This window comes from Ipomoea nil, unplaced genomic scaffold (genome assembly GCF_001879475.1).
Source record: "Ipomoea nil cultivar Tokyo-kokei standard unplaced genomic scaffold, Asagao_1.1 scaffold2144, whole genome shotgun sequence".
NCBI lineage: Eukaryota > Viridiplantae > Streptophyta > Magnoliopsida > Solanales > Convolvulaceae > Ipomoea > Ipomoea nil.
Genome location: NW_017618572.1, coordinates 4,937,806 through 4,953,563, shown reverse-complemented (window position 1 = coordinate 4,953,563; position 15,758 = coordinate 4,937,806). Strand labels below are relative to the sequence as shown.

General features: G+C 34.5%; 2 protein-coding genes across 2 annotated transcripts; both read left to right on the top strand.

Annotated features, from left to right (window-relative positions):
• The first annotated feature begins 5,526 nt into the window (after positions 1-5,526).
• LOC109148552 (flavonoid 3'-monooxygenase-like) lies at positions 5,527-8,074 on the top strand. The gene is made up of 2 exons (XM_019296288.1): positions 5,527-6,441; positions 7,344-8,074. The coding sequence occupies exons 1-2, from the start codon at positions 5,527-5,529 to the stop codon at positions 7,965-7,967; spliced, it is 1,539 nt and encodes a 512-aa protein (XP_019151833.1). The 3' UTR covers positions 7,968-8,074.
• A 4,739-nt stretch (positions 8,075-12,813) lies between these two features.
• Positions 12,814-15,136, top strand: LOC109148553 (cytochrome P450 71A1-like). The gene is made up of 2 exons (XM_019296289.1): positions 12,814-13,759; positions 14,513-15,136. The coding sequence occupies exons 1-2, from the start codon at positions 12,851-12,853 to the stop codon at positions 15,134-15,136; spliced, it is 1,533 nt and encodes a 510-aa protein (XP_019151834.1). The 5' UTR covers positions 12,814-12,850.
• Positions 15,137-15,758: the final 622 nt, after the last annotated feature.

The following is a 15,758-nucleotide window of genomic DNA, read 5'->3' as shown; positions in this document are numbered from 1 at the left end:
GAAATCAATGAGTAAGTTAACGAATAATATAATTTTTAAGGAAATTTTGATTGTAATGAGGTTCGAACCTAAGACCTTTTCTTATTGAAATCATATAATTAAGGATAAGTTTGGAAATCTCAAGGAAAAATTAAAATCTGAACAATCTGAACCATTCATTTGATTTAATAATTTGACGGGAATTTTTTCTATCCATTATAGACATAACTTCTTGTTGGAAAAATTAGCTTAAAATGACATAAAATGGCATATTAAGTGGCTATTTTGTGGTACAATTATCAGTGGGGTCCACTTCCGATTTCGGTCGAGTCAAAGTGGATTCGGATTCTTCGTAGTAAGACGAAGAGATTGATATATTGTACGCTCAAAACGGATAATGGGTGAATGAGATATTGATTCTCAAAGTAGACCCATTTGAGTTGAGAAATGAAGGGAAAATAGTGGACTTTGTCCCACATTGGTTTGGAAACAAGATTTGCCCCCCTTATATACATGAGCTCTTTTGAAGCTTGTAGAATTGTATAGCATAGAGGCTCTCTCACGCGCCCGCGGGGGGGTGTGCAAATCAAAATCCACCTGCGAGCACGAATGTCGTTCGGAAGTTGGCTGGCCTTGCGGGCTAAGTTATGCCAAACTTCGGTATCATTTTCCAACTGGTATAGTCACTTGGTTCGGCCGGAACCGAACCGAGAGCACCTACTCTCGTGCGGAGCAAGAGAGGTTGTGGTGCACCGAGAGCACAACTCTCGTGCATCTGTGACCACGAGAGTGGTGCACTCTCGGGTTGCACCACAGTGCGCACGAGAGATGTACTCTCGTGTTTCCTGGTCCGTGTGCTCTCGTGTGAACCTGCACCCCAACGGTCTGAAACCCGAAAGTTCAGCCTGTTGTACAGATTAAACTCATCTGTTACGGAATTAATACTGTTTTAATTCCAATTTTAATTCTGAGTTTAATCCTACTTAGTGGGTGGCTGTTACAGGTGTTACACAATTGGTTTTAATACCAATTTAATGGCCATGTTGAATGCTAGCACTCCAACATCCCTATATAAAGAGAGGTAGAGCAGTAGCATTTTTACAGTACAGAAACCGAGAGGAATTCCAGTAGCTTTCAGCTTCTCAAAACTCTGCTTCTACTCTCTTCTTTACCAACTAGTGTTCATTGCTTTGCTTTGTTTGCCGGGTTCCTTGTTTAGGTGCTTAAACAAGAAATCGTAGCACGTTTTATCCTAGGAAACCTAGGCTACAACGCTCCTAGCACTTGTGGGAGGTAGCAAATAAGGTTTTAAGGAAAAGAACTTTGTGTTCGAACTCGTGCTAAACCTATATCCAAACGCTCCACATTTTCCTTCCCAGTTTTTCTATTTTCCCATATAATATTAATCTTTTCGTAGGATTATTATTTTTGGGATCTTTCAACCATATTACCCAATACTTCTTTTGGCTCTTATATATATATATATATATATATATATATATATATATAGAGGGATGCACTCAGGTGCGAATAAGTGCTCAGGAGGGAAATGCGAACGAATCAGCGCGCGACACGTGTCCAGATCTAATAACTTAAAAAAAAACGCGGTGGCGTGGACTTAATAACTTAATACATTTTACTTGCACTTCAATGTTCAATTATTTACGAAAATGCCACCGCGTTTTTTTAAAAAATCAGTGTTTCTCATCCATTAGATCTGGACACGTGGACGAACAGAATTCATTCCTATTTCGTGCCTGGGCGAAGCATTCGCACCTGAGTGCGATTCTATATATATATATATATATATATATATATATATATATATATATATATATATCTTTTTTTGGGCATTACAAAAATAAAAAATAAATCAATTGACACTAAATAATATAACATAATAAAAAATAAAAGTTCTAATATAACAAATCTTGGGCCAATATATAATTACATTTTTTTTTAAATTTTCGGGCCAAACATATCCCATTGGTGCCGGCCATTTATCCAAAAATTTGGTGGCATTGGGTTTCGCTTTGTTATATATAAAAATAAACATAAAGATAAGATTATAATTATAATTTAAAGTGATTAAAATAATTAAAATATAGTTTATTAACTTTATATAGATTGGTGGGTTCTAAAAAAAATTGAAAAAAACTTAAGCTGTTGGGTAAATACAATAGTTATTGTGTGGACCGTGACCGACACAGTTGTGTAAATTATGATCCAAAAATGACGCTGTTTTATGTGATTTTTTTTACGCGATCCACTGCAATATACTTTTTAATAACACATCATGTACATTATTCTAACTCATAAAGTACATTATCTTATCAAAAAGTTTCATTATTCTAACACATAAAGTACATTATTCTAATACATAATGTACATTATTTCAACATATAAAATATATTATTCTTACTCATAAAACTCAACAACATTGTTTTAGACCATGGTCCACGCAGCTTTCACACAATAATTTGCCGGATAAATGGGTTTTTGGGACTGTGAGTTTTGGGGTCCACAAAAAAATATTTTTTTTAAAAAATCTCTACTATTCTGATTGCTATTAACCTTGCTTGTCTTTTCAAAATCCGTGAAGGCAACCCCTCAATAGAGATGTTCTAATTCAAATTTGCCATAGCCACTGCTCGTCCGTCGCTTATTCGCTAGACTCTCAAATTATTTTTTGGACTGCACTCATATTCATATACGTGATTCATATATAAACTGCCAATGCTAAATATCCATATATGGAGGAATAGTGTGATACTCGTGTTTCTTACTAATCATATGAAATTAAAAAAAAAAAAAAAAAAAAAAAAAAAAAAAAAAAAAAAACAAAAACAAAAACAAAAACAAAAACAAACAAACAACTTTCAAGTCAGTAAATAGCATAGAATGTCCGTATAGACTTAACCCACTGATTCAGTAGACATTATTTAGGGAAGAGATCAATGTTTGAAACTCAACAGTGAGTCTGTGAAGATTATGTTCAAAGTGGGAATATCTCTTGTGCGTACCGACATTTGACTTTATCTGCTAACACACTGATTTACCGTGATTTACATCTTTCAAAAAGCTCTATCAGAGCGATGTATATGAGATTCTAGGGTTGGAAACTCAACCTTTCAGACAAGTAAATAGCATAGGGAAAATTATAAATTGATAATTATAAATTTAATAATATTATTATTGATAATAAGAAAATTTAATTTAATTAATAATTATAAATTTAATAATAATATTAAATTTAAAATTTATTTAAATTAAATTAAAAATAAAAAAAAATAAAAAGAAGAATGTTAATAAAATTAAATTAAGAATTTAAATTTAAAAAAAAAAAAAACAAGAAATTGTTTGCAACGGCCATCATGTTTTTAAATTAAAACAAAAAAGAACATAAAGCTTCAATTCAGCTGGCGGCCACTTTCAATTGCCAAGCAGGTGCATGTATTATACGCGACCGCTGGGTGGACAATGAGAGACAATTGCGTGTTTTTGTTTTGTTTTGTTTTTTTAATTAAAATTCCCCCAAAAACTCCGCAAATTATGCTGTGGAAATGTGTTCATCATGCGCATGGTGAACACAGGGGTAGATCCATAATTTCAATATTGCAGATTCATAATTATTATTATTTTTTTGAAAAAGTAGATTCATATTTTTGTTTTTTCATTTGTTGTTACAGATATTATGAATCTACAGTATAGAAATTATGAATCTACAGTATATAAATTATGAATCTATAGTATATAAATTATGAATCTACAGTATAGATGTTATGAATCTACAGTATAGAAATTATGAATCTACATCTTAGAAATTATAGATCTATCCCGTTAACAACAAATGAAAAACAAAATTATGAATACGTTTTAAAAAAAAAATTTATGAATCTACAGTATAGAAATTATGGATCTACCCCTGTGTTCACCATGCGCATGGTGAACACGTTTCCACAGCATAACTATTGCAAAAACTCCATCCCACATCAACAAAAAACCATGTTTTTTTTTTTTTTTTTTTTTTTTTTTTTAGGTGTCAAATGTCCCTGTTTGGTAAAATAGTTAACTTATTAGCCAATTTTGACTTACCACTATTAATTGTTTGACTTGGTTAAAAAATCAATATAAGTATTTCGGTATTTAGCTTTTTATAACTCTAAAATGCTAAAATTCAAAAAGTTGTTCAAACTAATTTTTTCAATTAGCTTTTTGAGAAAAGAAATTATACCTAACAGCTACCCGCTAACAGTTAATTTAGAAAACAATTTTTCTATAATCAGCTAATATTGGCAACTAATTATACCCTCTGATGGATTTAATTAACTCGGGGTGGCCCGAATTATTAAAACCGGATAAGAACGTAATATGGGAAATATGTAAACGGGACAAAACGATGTCGTAAGGCTGTAGGGACCGTAGTTCATGAGGACTGTATATTATATCAAATGCCGTAAATAAACTATTACAATGGTTTCGCTAGTACAAAGTATGTAAGTAAGATAGAATGTGCCTTGTTAGGACAAGTAGGGGGGCTTTTATACAAGCTAAACCCCCCAACCGCCTCCCCCTAAAACGGGGGGTAGTTGGATCTCCAAGTTGACCGCGCCCGGTCTCGCGACCGGGGTCAGACCGAGCCCGTCTGCTCCGAGCCCCTCTTGAGGTCGGTCCGACCCCATATAGAGGTCGGTCCGACCTCAAGTCGACCTCGTGCAGAGGCCACGTGTCGAGGCCTCGCGCCGGAGCGAGTACACGACACCGCCCCGAGACCCGTTCTTGCTCCACGCTCTCGGGTCAATTCGGGTTGATTCCTAATATATCCATCACCCTCTAATTAACACATCAGCTAACATCTAACAGCTATGCATTAACCAAACTGCCAATATTAAAATCTAATTTCTCTATTTTATAGGACGTACTTCATTTGATACTTTTCTTTTCAGTTAAAAGATTTAGTTACACTATGGGTCAATTTGAATTTTTTTTTTTTAGTTCCTTTTTGTTAATTTCTGTTACCGCGAAATGTGGTCACGTTTACAACAATGTCGTATTTGATGAGCGTTGCAAAGTTGTCCTAGGTGGCTAGGTTGACATACTTCTTTAATTTTGTTGTCCTATGTGGACATACTTGTTTAATTTTGAATTGGGTGCATAAATACCGCAAATTATGCCGTGCAACATGGTGCACACGGTTACAAAAACAGCACCGTTTTGATTAAAAATGCGCGTTATTCTTAAAAAAAATCAGTTTCGATTGATGTTAACGTCGTTTTGTTGTGCATAATTTAAATTATATATCTAGAATTAATGAACTATATATCTAGAATGAATGAAATATATATCTAGAATGAATAAACTATATATCCAAAATGAATAAACTATATAGTTCAAATTATGCACAACATAACGTCGTTAACGATAATAGAAACTGAATTTTTTTAAAAAAAGTTAGACATCAAAACGACATCGTTTTTGCGCACCATGATTGCAAAGCATAAAGCTCCCATAAATACTCGAGCATATTTGAATCATTCACCGTTCATTATGGAGAATATTTCTTATTGGGTTCTTCACACCCTGCCATGGCTTCTCGCCTTAGCATTTCTCTTCAAAATAAACACTTTTTATCAACGGCGAAAAGCTAAAACTCCACCAGGTCCACGGCCATGGCCAATTATTGGCAATCTGAATCTCCTTGGCTCCCTCCCACACCATTCCTTACACTTACTGTCCCAAAAATATGGAGAATTGATGCTCCTAAAATTTGGGTCCAAACCGGTTTTAGTTGCCTCGTCTCCTGAAACGGCTAAACTTTTCTTGAAAACCCACGACGCCGTGTTCGCCTCCCGGCCGCCCACGGCGGCCGGAGAGCACACTTTTAACCGGGCCGACCTCACTTGGTCGCCTTATGGATCGCCCTGGCGCCACGGCCGCAAGATTCTCCTTTCCGAGGTTTTCACCCCGAATAAGCTTGATTCCTTTGAGTATGTTCGTGTTGAGGAAAGGATGGTTCTAATGTCTGGCCTTTACGATGATGCTGCCGGGGCTAAGAAGCCGGTGTTGCTAAGAGACCATTTGTTGAGGTTCACCCTGTCTACCATGACTAGGTTAGTTTCAGGTCACAAGTACTACAGAAAAGAGAATGCGGGTTACAGAATTACGTTAGAGGGATTGCAAGGGATTCTTGATGAATGGTTTGTGCTTAGTGGTGTGGTGAATCTTGGTGATTGGGTTCCTTGGTTGAGCGGCTTTGATTTGCAAGGATATGTGAAGAAGATGAAGGCTTTAAGGGAGGAGTACGAGGAGTTCCTAAACCATGTGATTGAGGACCATAGAGCTGTGATGAAAGGTGATGATGAGAAGAATTTCGTCCCCAAGGACATGGTGGATATCTTTTTGCAGATAGCTGATGATCCAAATGTTGAACTCAATCGCGATCGCATAATGGGGTTAATCCATGTAAGCTTTTTGTTTCAATTTCTTCCTTATCATACATATACCGTTTGATCCTACTATTCTGACATGATATTTTTTGTTCTCCATCAACAAAAACATTTAAATGGCCTTAGATACAAGTGTATTTTGGTCTATTCAATTCTAATTAGCTAATTTTAAGTCATTTTCCTTCTTTTTTTTTTTTTGGTCCGAGATTTATGTGGTATTTCACTTTTAGTCTTTTTTTTTTGTTTTTTTTTTCTCAAAATATCCATGTTGGTCCTAACATTAGTTTTATTAACTACTCAAAACCCTCTTTTTTTTTTTTTTTTTTCTTCTTGATAATAAAAGTACAAGTCTTGTGGATTTTGATAAAGTAGAATTATGCATTAGACTTAATGTTTGCCATGGATAGAGTAGACTTGTAATTTTTTCAATTGTACTTTTTTTAAAAAAATTTTTACAATAGACTTATGTATTGATAACGATTTTATTAACAAAAACAAAATAAAAGGATTTTGAGTGGTTAATAAAGTCATTTTAATGTCGTTTAAACATATTGGTTGACGTACGAATGACCAAAATGGGTCATTTCATAATAATGTTAGGACAAACCGGGATGACACAAATCTAGAACCCAAAAAATAATAATAATAATAATAATAATAATCCGGTAATAACTTAACACTTAAAACTGAATAGACCAAAATGTCCTCGTATTTAACATCATTTAAACAGTTTTGTTGACAGAATTAAATAGTCATGCTATAATAATATTATGACCAAAGAGAATGTTTTGAAAAAAAAAAAAAAAAAAAAGACTAAAAGTAGAATAATACCTATAAATCTAAAATAAAAACGAAATTAACTATATTCCTAAATATTCAGTTTTTTTGATCGTCTACTTTCCTTCTTGACTCTAATAGAATATGCTGGCGGGTGGCACAGATACAGCAGCAGCATCAGTGGAATGGGCATTTCAAGAATTGCTTAGAAAGCCATGGATTATTGCAAAGGCAACCGAGGAGTTGGATAGAGTGATTGGGAGGGAGAGATGGGTAGAAGAGAGAGACTTTTCGCAACTACCATATATGGAAGCAATCATCAAAGAAACATTTAGGTTGCATCCACTTTGCACATTGCTCCCACCCCATTATTCCATGGAAGATTGCAATGTGGCTGGGTACGAGGTACCAAGTGGAACAACTGTTCTAGTTAACGTATGGTCTATAGGCAGGAATCCTAAGTACTGGGACAAGGCTGATGAGTTTTTTCCCGAAAGATTTTTAGAGAAAGACGTTGATATAAATGGACAAGATTTTGCACTTTTACCATTTGGATCGAGTAGGAGAAGATGTCCCGGGTATAGTCTTGGAATGAAGGTTGTTCGAACAACATTAGCCAATCTATTACATGGATTTAATTGGAAATTAGCGGAAGACATGAGGCCAGGGGATATATCCATGGAAGAGGTTTATGGCTTGACCACTCATCCAAAATTTCCTTTGTCTTTCAACATTGAGCCTAGACTTCCCACCCATCTTTACTAGGATGTTTTGATTTCTTACTCTTTTATGAAGACTATCAAATTACGTTTTAATGGAAATTCTATCCTATTTTAATAAAAAAAAAATAAAAGCACTTCAATAAGTGCAAATATTAACTAATATATACAAAGTATTATGTTGAAAAACATAATTAGTGTCCTAGAAGAGGTAGTCGAGTGGATGATTTTGGTACTTGAAGATTTTAAAGTTCAATTCTTGCTAATACTTTCTTGGTTGGGTCTGCTGTTGCACAATGTCTTCGTAGTATTATTTACATGTTTTGTATGATTTGTGAGATATTATACATGAATGATGTTTACCTACTGGACAAGTTTCAATTCCTTGTCAGCAAAAGGAAAAAAAAAATGGTAGGATTTAAAATGTAACTTGGTACTAGACAAGAATAGTCATTTTCAAATTGTAAATCTAGCTTTGAATCCATCCCCGTAATACCTATTAGGACTCTATGTATCTGAGTCTGTTTAGAACTTCTTATCCTTATCACACTGTGACTCTCTATTGTATATATTCACCTCTGATATCATTGTAATTATGTTTAGAAAATACAATACTATTAGTTCTCATCTGGTATCACTTAGCTAGGATTTTGTGATTCATAAAATCAAAATCAAGATCCGGCGAGTGTCACGTCTTTGCTGACCTTCAAGACACATACTATCATTTAGCAGTAGCTTAATCTTTGTTTTGTGGTCCACCAAAGTTGGTATTATGCTTTGCTTTGTTTTTGAAATCAAAGCTGGGGAGTTGTGATTTCGTAACTTCAAAAAAACAAAAAAACAAAAAAAAAAAATGCAGCGCTGCGGTGGCAACCTTAATTATCGTGGAGGTCAGCAACGTGGCTTTGATGATCCGTGTCAAATTTGTAAAGGTTTCGGCCACACAGGAGTCAATTTTTTTTTGCGCTGATCCGTGTCAAATTTGTAAACGTTTTGGTTACACGGGAGTCAATTGTTTTTGGCGCTATGATGATCCGTGTCAAATTTGTAAACGTTTTGGTCACATGCACGGGAGCCAATTGTTTTTGGCGCTATAATGATCCGTGTCAAATTTGTAAAAGTTTTGGTCACACGGGAGTCAACTGTTTTCGGCGTTATTCAGGGGCTCCAGGTTCTCAGGCTAATTTGGTGTTTCAGAATGGTTTAGGTGCTAAAACCTCGTCAAATTCTCATACTTGGGTTCCAGACACTAGAGCCACAAATCATGCAACTCCAAACATCGCTGCCCTTTCTACATCGGAGAAGTACACTGGTAATGGCACTTTACGTGTCGGTGACAGTATGGGTTTATCTATTAGTCATGTTGGCCATGCCTCTTTTAACACCCTTTCTAGATCATTTACATTGTCTGATATACTTCACGTTCCACGTTTGTCTAATTCTTTATTATCTGTTCAGAAGTTTGCAACTTGAGAATTTCATTCATCTTCTTGTATCCCATAAGATTAAATCTTGAACCTTATTGCTCATATAGAGGGAGATCTAAAGCTTATAGGAAAGTGATTACACGCCTGAAGATATCAAATGATCCAGTTTTTGTTCCCTGTTGTATTCTATATTTTTGTTGTATCTCAAATGTATTATAGATTACAAGCCCTTTTTCCAACAATCTATAAGTTGCAACCGCACACCCACTCTAGGGAAGTACACATGTTGGGGAATTTTGAATACAAACCCCTTTTTCCAACAAATTTTATGCATGAAATATATATTAATCGGGGCCCATTTTGTTATCCTGCCCCGAGCCTATAAAATGATAGGACCGGCCTTGTCTAGACTTATTCTTCACATCCAGGATTACCATTATTCATTTGGTAGGACTTATCAAATTTCAGTTGAGCCTATGAATATTAGTATATTACCCCAATAATAAAATTTCAATAGTGCCACATTAACTAAACACAATGCTCCGTAACTAGGAATAAAAATAGGCCAGGTCCATGCGTAAGGAGCCAAGGGCTTATGCCCTGACCTAGTTTGGACCTAGTCAAGCTTGGATTTTTCAGTAAAAAGATTAGGTTTAGGCCTATTTTAAAGGCTATTTAGCTAAATACATCTAGATCTATATGTACCAGGCCTAGCGTTCAAGCCTACGTGTCTAGCCTATTTAACTATATATATTTAATATTAAATATATATATATATATATATATATATATATATATATATATATATATATATATATATATTACAAATATATTTTTATATTTATAATATAACCCCAAGTATATATGTGATTGAATTTACCCCAAAATTTTCAATTCTATTTCGTTTATCACTTCCAGTCTTCCGATCTTCCTGCTAATTGTGAATCTGTGGTGATATACTTATTTTATTCATGTATTATTTTGTATTACTAGGTATATCTTTAATTTTTTTTTTTTTTTACACATCTATAGGTTTTAAAAAGGCTAACAAGTAGGTCTTAAATAGGCGCATAATTAAGACTTACTTTGAATCCTTTTTAATGGTATATATATATATATATATATATATATATATATATATACTAAATATACATTATTTATATATTAAATGTACATTATTTGATAGCATAATTCACAGAACTGTATGAACCAGGATCATCACTTTCATCCCTATCCCGGACCCTTTCATCCCTATCCCGGACCCTAATTGTATAATAATTCTGTAGCGAAATTTTAAAACACGTGCGGCGCTATTGCATGAAATTAAATAAAGAGTTGTGTCGTAAAAGAATAGAGTAGAATTAAATAAAGAGTTGTGTCGTAAAAGAAATAGAGTAGTATATCATACTATTAAAAAATTGCTATTTATTTCACCTTTAGTTTCATTGTATCGTATGGGGCAATTCAGTGGTTTTATTACATAGCACATGCAAAACATTTGATAACACACACACACACACTATATATATATATATATATATATATATATATATATATGGTAATAGCCAATAGGCTTTGGGTAAAAAAATAGATTTAATCTCAGCCCTTATCTAATAAAAATCAACATCGCAAATTGAAGAAAACTTTTAAAAAAATGTTGTGATAATTTGATCATTTTCCGTATTGTTAAAAGTTAAGGTGCATAATTTTTGTGTTTAAGGTGCATCGTTTTAATACTTAAGGTGCATGATTTCTATGCTTAAGGTACATCAGTCTAAAATTTTAGGTGCATCTTTTCATAGCTTAAGATGTGTCTTTTTTATACTTAAGGTGCGTGATTTTTGTGCTTAAGGTGCGTCAGTTTTTCAGTTGAGAACTTATGGTGCGTTTTTTTGTTAAACCATAAGGTGCGTCTTTCCATAGCTTAAGGTGCGTCTTTGTAACACTTAAGGTATGCCATGTTTAACACTAAAGCTGTGCCAATTTAACAGTTAAAATGTGTCATTTTAACACTTAAGATGTGTCTTTGTAACACTTAAGGTGCACCATTTTTACACTTTGCGTCTTTCAACTTCGACGCGCTTTTTTTTTTTTTTTAATTTTTTTTATTCATTTGAGCCGTTGATCTAAAGTTGATCATCGTCTCTGATCTCACCTCATCTTTCACCTGGGAGCCTTCCGTACTTAAACTGATCCTTATACACACACACACACACACACACATGCACGCACACACACATACACACACACACACACACACACACACACACACACACACACACACACACATGGGGTGCATTGCTATGAGAACTCATGCTCAGGGGAGAACTAAAAACTAATCGGAACCGTCAATATGAAAAGATCAACAAATCATAAGTATTTTTTTAAAAATGTGGTGATATTTTTATAAATAAATCAAATTTTGAAGTGCAAGTGTCAGGTGTAAGTGTACAAATAAATGGTGTAAGTAAAATCACATAATATTATAGAGTGCAAGCAATTTACATTTCACATTGATGCAACTTAATATTCTTGCTTGGATGAAAGTTTTGAATTATTTATAAAAATGTTATCCAATTTTTCCTTTCATCCCTCTTTTTTTTTTTTTTTTTTTTTTTAAGTGATTAGATCTTCACAAATCGAAGACTCTAATTGGTCTTTAATTTTATTCTACAAGTAATTAAATTTCTATTTGATCCAAATCCTATATCTATCACATAAACCAGTTGTAGTATAATATCGTACATCGGCATATGTATTTTGCATCCAATTGGACAGTGAGTCATTAATCTTAAAAGAAGAAGCACGAGAGAGTCGGGGCGGCTAAGAGATTTTATTTGTTACTTTTTTAAAAGAATTAATTTCACTTTTCATCCCATAACTTTTGAGATCTTATCAGTTTTAGTATATAACTTTAAATATTTTCAGTTTGGTGCTTAATTTTGTTATATTTATCAATTTTGGTCTTTTCGACCAAATTGACAGTCAAATATTGTCGAATTTTATATTTTTAGGTCCAAAATTGTAATCCCAATGAAAGATCTTCAATATCTAAACAAAAAAAATCATATTAATAGAAAAACAGAATTTGCCCATCATCGATCAAACACCCATAGATCTTATTTAACAATGATTTTATTTATATATTGAAAATCTTTCCTTGGGATGATGATTTTACGCCTAAAAATATAAAATTCGTTAATATTTTGTCGTCAATTTGGTCGTAAAGACTAAAACTAATAAAAATAACAAAGTTAAGGCACTGAAATTGAAAAATTTTAAAGTTGCACACCAAAAATGAATAAGTGATGATAGAACCTCAAAAGTTGTGGGACCAAAAGTTAAATTAATTCTTTTTTAAACACCAAATTAAAATAGTGAAGTTCGAACACAAGGGTGAAAAAGATGTTACATTTGTTTTAAGATGTTTTTTTGTGTATAAATACACGGACCCTCCTTGGCATTAGACACAGCTAAATTAATATTTGATCCATACACATTGATGATGGAAACATTTTCTTTGCTGTTTGCCTTGCCATGGCTTCTCATCGCCATAGCATTTCTCTTCAAACTAAGCACTATCCACCAACGTCGAAAACCAAAAACTCCGCCAGGTCCACGGCCGTGGCCTATTATTGGCAACTTGAACCTCCTTGGCTCCACCCCCCACCAATCTTTACACTCACTGTCCCAAAAATATGGAGAATTAATGCTCTTGAAATTTGGGTCCAAGCCGGTTTTAGTTGCCTCATCTCCACAAACGGCTAAACTTTTCTTGAAAACCCACGATGCCGTTTTCGCCTCTCGTCCCCCCACTGCCGCTGCCGAGTACACCTTTAACCGGTCCGACGTGGTTTGGGCCCCTCATGGACCGTTCTGGCGCCATGCCCGCAAGATTCTTCTTTGCGAGGTTTTCAGCCTGAAAAAGCTTGACTCGTTCGAGCACGTTCGTGTTGAGGAAAGGATGGCTTTCATTTCCGGCCTTTACAGATGTAAGAAGCCGGTGTTGCTAAGAGACCATTTAGTGAGGTTCACCCTGTCTACTATTACTAGGCTTGTTACGGGTCACAAGTACTATAGCAACATGAATGGCCATTCGATACCGTTTAAGAAATTGCAAGAATTTCTTGATGATTGGTTTTTGCTTGGTGGTGTGATCAACCTTGGAGATTGGGTTCCTTGGTTGAGCGGCTTTGACTTGCAGGGATATGTGAAAAAGATGAAAGCTTTCAGAGATGAGTATGCCAAGTTCTTGAACTATGTGATTGAAGACCACAGGGCCATGATGAAAGCTGCTGGCAAGAGCTTTGTCCCAAAGGACATTGTGGATGTCTTTTTGCAGATTGCTGATGATACAAATGTTGATGCCGAGGATGCACTCACTCCCGATCGCCTCATGGGGTTGATACATGTACGTGGTTCTCATTTATTTGTTTGAATTTCCTTGTTATCATAACTATATATATAGCATTATATTCGTATATCACAAATACTGATGATGTGGGCAACTCCAGTTAAGTTGGTTAGATGGTTAGCATGATAACACAAGTTTCAATGACAAATTATACGGTCCATACAGTTGTGCGAACCACGGTCTAAAATAACGTCTTTGAATTTTATGAGTTAGAATAATGTATATTATAAGTTAGAATAATGTACTTTATGTGTTAAAATAATGAAATTTCTGGAGTAAGATAATATAATTTGAGTTTGAATAATGTCATTATGCTTTAGAATAATATACATTATGAGTTATAAAAATGTATCTTGCAGTGGGTCGCCTGAAAAAAATTACGCAAAACGATATCGTTTTGGACCTGGTCCATACAGCTATGTGGACCACGGTCCACCCAATAACTATTGAGTTACAATAGTTTGAGTTTTTTTGTTATGGACAACCTAGGCTATATTACCCCCTTTGATATATAGTTATGGTCACAACTCATAAGGTAGGATTTATTCTCTGATATGCACATCTTTAGGTAATGGCTGCATCATATATTACACCTTTGGGTAATGGTTTTTGGTGATGATGTGAGAATCTCAAGTTTGAAACATAAAAAATAGGCTTAGTGTTACAATAAAAATATTAATATTATTAAAAATTTTGGCTCAAAAATAAAAATTAATTGATTTCTAATTGATTTTCTTGACTGCATACTAGGATATGCTGGCGGGTGGCACAGATACAACAGCAACAACAGTGGAATGGGCATTCCAAGAGTTGTTTAGAAAACCATGGATCATCGACAAGGCAAAGGAGGAATTGGACAGAGTGATTGGGAGGGAGAGATGGGTAGAAGAGAAGGACTTTTCGCAACTGCCATACATCGAGGCAATCCTCAAGGAAACACTAAGGTTGCATCCAGTTGCCACATTACTTTCACCCCATTATTCTATGGAGGATTGCAATGTGGGAGGTTATGAGGTGCCAAAAGGGACAGTGGTTTTTATTAATGTATGGTCTATTGGAAGGGATTCTAAGTATTGGAACATGGCGAATGAGTTTCTCCCTGAACGATTTTTAGAGAGAGATATTGATATAACAGGACAGGATTTTGGAGTGTTACCATTCGGGTCAGGTAGAAGAAAATGTCCGGGCTATAATCTTGGGCTGAAGGTTATTCGTACAACATTGGCGAATTTATTACACGGATTTAATTGGAAATTAGCTGGAGATATGAGGCCAGAGGATATATCCTTGGAAGAGATTTATGGCTTGACCACTCATCCAAAATCCCCATTGTCATTCATCATTGAACCTAAGCTTCCTGCCCATCTTTACTAGGCTTTATTGATATATATCTCTTAGATTACATGTAAGTTATTGAATATTGTATAAATAATGTGTGTGTGTGTATATATATATATATATATATATATATATATATATATATATATATATATATAGACACACACACGCACACACAAAAGTCCATAATCAGGTGTCAACTCACCTTAACGTGCGAACCTGCGAACTTCTGAAAGATTGCACCATACTTACTATATGATTGCACCGCATCCGGATACGTTTGTACCACAAGGTCCTCCAAACATGTCTAGAAGTTGTAGTAGTGCAATCATGTAGTAGATGCGGTACAATCATTTAGAAGTTCGCAGGTTAAGATTGGTTCTCAGCTGATTATGATTCTATTGTCCTACAACATAAATAAAGTAAAAGTGTTGTCAAACACTTATTGTCACCTTTACTTTAATTTGTATAAATATGTTGTATTATATGGTATTTTATGATGAATAATAATGCTATTTTACCTTCTTAATTTTATGTCCTATTTAATTTTCTAATGTAGCTTGGACAAGCATGACAACTTGTAATTAATTTCTCTTGGAAACAAAGTAAGTGCACCGCGTACAGAAGGCAATAAATAATGGAGAGTTAATTGGATGGA